This window comes from Hippocampus bargibanti, linkage group LG11 (genome assembly GCF_051943395.1).
Source record: "Hippocampus bargibanti isolate YZ-2025 linkage group LG11, ASM5194339v1, whole genome shotgun sequence".
NCBI classification, from domain to species: domain Eukaryota; kingdom Metazoa; phylum Chordata; class Actinopteri; order Syngnathiformes; family Syngnathidae; genus Hippocampus; species Hippocampus bargibanti.
In genome coordinates this window covers 5,078,884-5,082,290 of record NC_142744.1, presented here as the reverse complement: position 1 = coordinate 5,082,290, position 3,407 = coordinate 5,078,884, and the positions used below count along the sequence as shown (strand labels likewise).

At 38.5% G+C, this 3,407-nt stretch overlaps 1 protein-coding gene across 3 annotated transcripts; it reads right to left on the bottom strand.

The window, feature by feature from the left end:
• Positions 1-3,407, bottom strand: LOC148891234 (uncharacterized). Of its 3 annotated transcripts, none has more exons than XM_089008551.1 (2): positions 1,540-2,009; positions 1-502 (listed from the first exon to the last, which is right to left on the bottom strand). In XM_089008551.1, the coding sequence occupies exons 1-2, from the start codon at positions 1,711-1,713 to the stop codon at positions 302-304; spliced, it is 375 nt and encodes a 124-aa protein (XP_088864677.1). In that variant the 5' UTR covers positions 1,714-2,009; the 3' UTR covers positions 1-301. The 3 variants fall into 3 exon arrangements, 1 of the variants encoding a protein (XP_088864677.1); XR_016116464.1 differs by lacking the exon at positions 1,540-2,009 and adding an exon at positions 3,119-3,407 and having other exon boundaries at positions 371-502; XR_016116465.1 differs by lacking the exon at positions 1,540-2,009 and adding an exon at positions 3,137-3,407 and having other exon boundaries at positions 376-502.

Below are 3,407 nucleotides of genomic sequence, written 5' to 3'. Positions count from 1 at the left end.
GATGATTAAAAATGGGTTTTATTAGCGAACGTAGCATGCTTGCGCTCACATTTTGGACAACAATAATGGGACTCAAAGCCAAATTAAGAAAAATGCTTATTATTAGTGATTTTGAACAGAGCAAATGAATATTCATACTATTGATTGAACAACATATATGAATAGATTAGCCAAACCAGCTCTTGGATTGTATTTGCATCGACTCAAAGAGCATTAATTCATGTAAATGAGACTTTTCTACAAGATGAATGTGACTCGGGTAAAATAAATACTAATATCACGCAACAATGTTGCCAAGTGATTAGCAGGCAGTCCAGGATTTCCAGAAGAAGATTCTGCATCCTGCTCTTCGAACTTGAGGCCTTGCTCTCCTCTCCAGTCGTCCTTCTGTCTTATTTTCCTCAACCTTTGTCATCCTGACAGCTTCCTCCGGGCTTATTCCGTTGTCCTGTTTGTAGAGTTTATACAGCAGCTGCATCGCCTTATGTTTGTCGGACAGCTCCTGCAGAATGGTCCAGGAAAGATGAAAGTAATGCAAGGTTTGTCATATTTTCAGCTCCAATTTCACAGATGAACGACTAAACTGACTTTAACAGCACATCCGATTTTGGAGTTGGAAGATCAAGATAAGGCATCACTATTTTAATATGACAATATGCTGTTGGGATGTCCGTATATGGGCCTACTGAAAGTTGAACAGAGTTCGTCACAGTGGAATCAGTATATAGTTTATTTATGTATGTAGTTATGTATTTATATATCAATATATATAGTGTATATATACACAATATATATACAGAATATATATAGTATATGTACACATATGTACACATAATATATACAATATATATACAATATATATAGACTGTGTGTGTATATGTACATATACACACACACAGTATACATGTATACTGTTTGTGTGTACACACACACACACATATATATATATACAGTAAAGTCTCGTTATATCGATATTCAAGGGAGTCCGAAAAAATATCGATATACGGGACTATCGATATATCCGACCCTGTTTGCATGTAATTTTCTCCGTGCGTGCATAGATATAGTATTGATGTATATATACATGTATATATACATATCGATATAATATATATACTGTATATATATATATATATATATATGTATATATACACGTATATATCAGAATCAATCAGAATCAGAATCATCTTTATTGCCAAGTATGTAGAACACACAAGGAATTTGTTTCCGGTAAAACACGCTGCACTAGTATTGTCGTAAAAAAAAACTATATGTATACAGAACTACCAGCACAACTTTAGTTCACTGACAAAACTTTTCGAATGAGGAGCGAAATGTCCGACAACTTCAAAGAAGTACAGATGACGGCTGAAGAAACCTTTTCATCAATCTGAGATAGTGGGTTTGGAATTTCAATGTTCTCCTTGTGCTTTCCTAAATTCCCCCAAAAAACATCCATGTACGGTTCATTATAAATAAATATAAACCTTTTCAATGTGTGTGAATTCTTGTGTAATTAAATTCTTAAATCCATTTTACCTGATCGTCTTGTATCTGTATGAACCATGGTAGGTCCCCCGCAAGTTGCAGGTCTCTCAGTTGGCTTCCTGGCTTCCCCATAGCAGGTAATAACAAACAAAAAAGTGCCAGAAAGCAAAAGGAAGGCATCATTTTTACCTTGACGTGTCTGTTCTGGAGAAGACTTGCACTCATCTGACTTTAAGGGGGCTCAAATCGAACGGATGTTATTTGCATATTGGTATGATGTTGGGAGGTCAACATCCATATAAGGAGATCCTCATTTAGCAGTGCTGTAAAAGCAACCCATGTGTGATACGATTAAAAAAAAAAGAGCCAATGTGGACAAACATTAATGGCAAAAAACTCACCGGTGTCATAAATTGGGACACGTATGCACCCACAACAGTGCGTGATGCCCACAGACCATAAAGGTCATGTGATCATTTGTTCCATGCTGTACGGTTTTAGTGACAACCTCTAATGAGATTTCTGCTCTGCTTAACTTAACGGGGTCAAAACGAACACATACTTGTCACTATTTGACAAAGTTTATGGTAACGCACTCATGCAACTGCAACACCTGATAATTATTTTGTTCTATACTATTCTGAATTTATCATATTTATTTATTTTTACGTCTGTCTAGGCTCTCAGTCGTACAGTTGTCCATTGATGAAAAGGTTTCTTCAGCCGTCATCTGTACTTCTTTGAAGGTGTCGGACGTTTCGCTTCTCATCCAAGAAGCTTCGTCAGAGAACTAAAGTTATGCTGGTAAATGTATTTTTATGTGATCGGGATGTACGAAAGCCTATCTCAGCTGTTTTTGTGCATTAGCCTACCTGTCAACGTATACGTTTTCCCTGTATTTATACGTTTTTGTGTCATTTAAAATAATGTATGTCGTACTACACTATTTATACGAAAAATAAATAAATTGTAAACCAATCTTATATAAAGAACATTTTGGCTCAAATCATTTTGAGCCAATCATTTTGAACATTTTGGCTCAAATCCAGTTTGGTTCTGAGCCAACTGGTGGTAGCCAACAACAACGCTGTCGCCGATCGCTACTATTGTCACTATTGTACTATTGTTGCAGGTAATGATTGTTTCATTTCGGTTTTTATTGTACTTCGTATTTCGTTTCTTGTGTCGTGTTTCATTTGGCCGTGAGTGTTATTGGCGTGTCGAACTGTGCCGCCATTATCCAGCGCACCGCGTGATAGCGCCGTCGCGATGCGTTCAGGGACATCATGTAAATAACAGTGAATTTGTGTTGTATTCTCTTTTTCTGTAAATAACCACTATACGATCACACGTTGTTCATTCTGTTTTGTTATCTACAATGTTTTGCATATTGAGAACTACTTGGACAAGTCGTATGTTATTGACAAGACGAAACCCATCCCTTTTGCCATACTGTGTTTTAACAATAAAAGAAATAAAAAGACACATCCACGTGTCACGTGCGAGTTGACAGCGGGGATCGGGGCTGCCTCTCCCGGCCGCCCTCCACCTGCTATCAATTCTCTAATCACGGACATGGGGCAGTTATTCGGTTCGCGGTCACCTCGCCAATGCCGGATGATTGACTCACCTCGACACTCTACCGTACCTGGACTCTTTCTCCGATGTGCGAGAATATCCGTTCCGAGGTATTCACCCTTAAACTGTTGTCATCTTCCGGGATTGCGTAACTTTTGCACCCTCGTGTGCCATTTGTTTTCTGGCGTAGTAAGCAGGTCGGATCACCTCCCGCCTTCTTACTCGCTATGTTTTCTTTTTGTTTGTGAATAAACATCCTGCTTTGTTGGTACTTTTCTGTCGCCTGCTTTGGGATCCCAAACACTCCACTTCGTTCCGACGAGTCAGCTGCCGTCACTCTC

Bases quoted from the DNA above. Each gene is read 5' to 3' on its own strand.
- LOC148891234 (XM_089008551.1), bottom strand. From the start codon at position 1,713: ATGAGTGCAAGTCTTCTCCAGAACAGACACGTCAAGGTAAAAATGATG. The intron at 503-1,539 runs GTAAAATGGATT...ACCATTCTGCAG, and splicing joins TACAGATACAAGACGATCAG to GAGCTGTCCGACAAACATAA.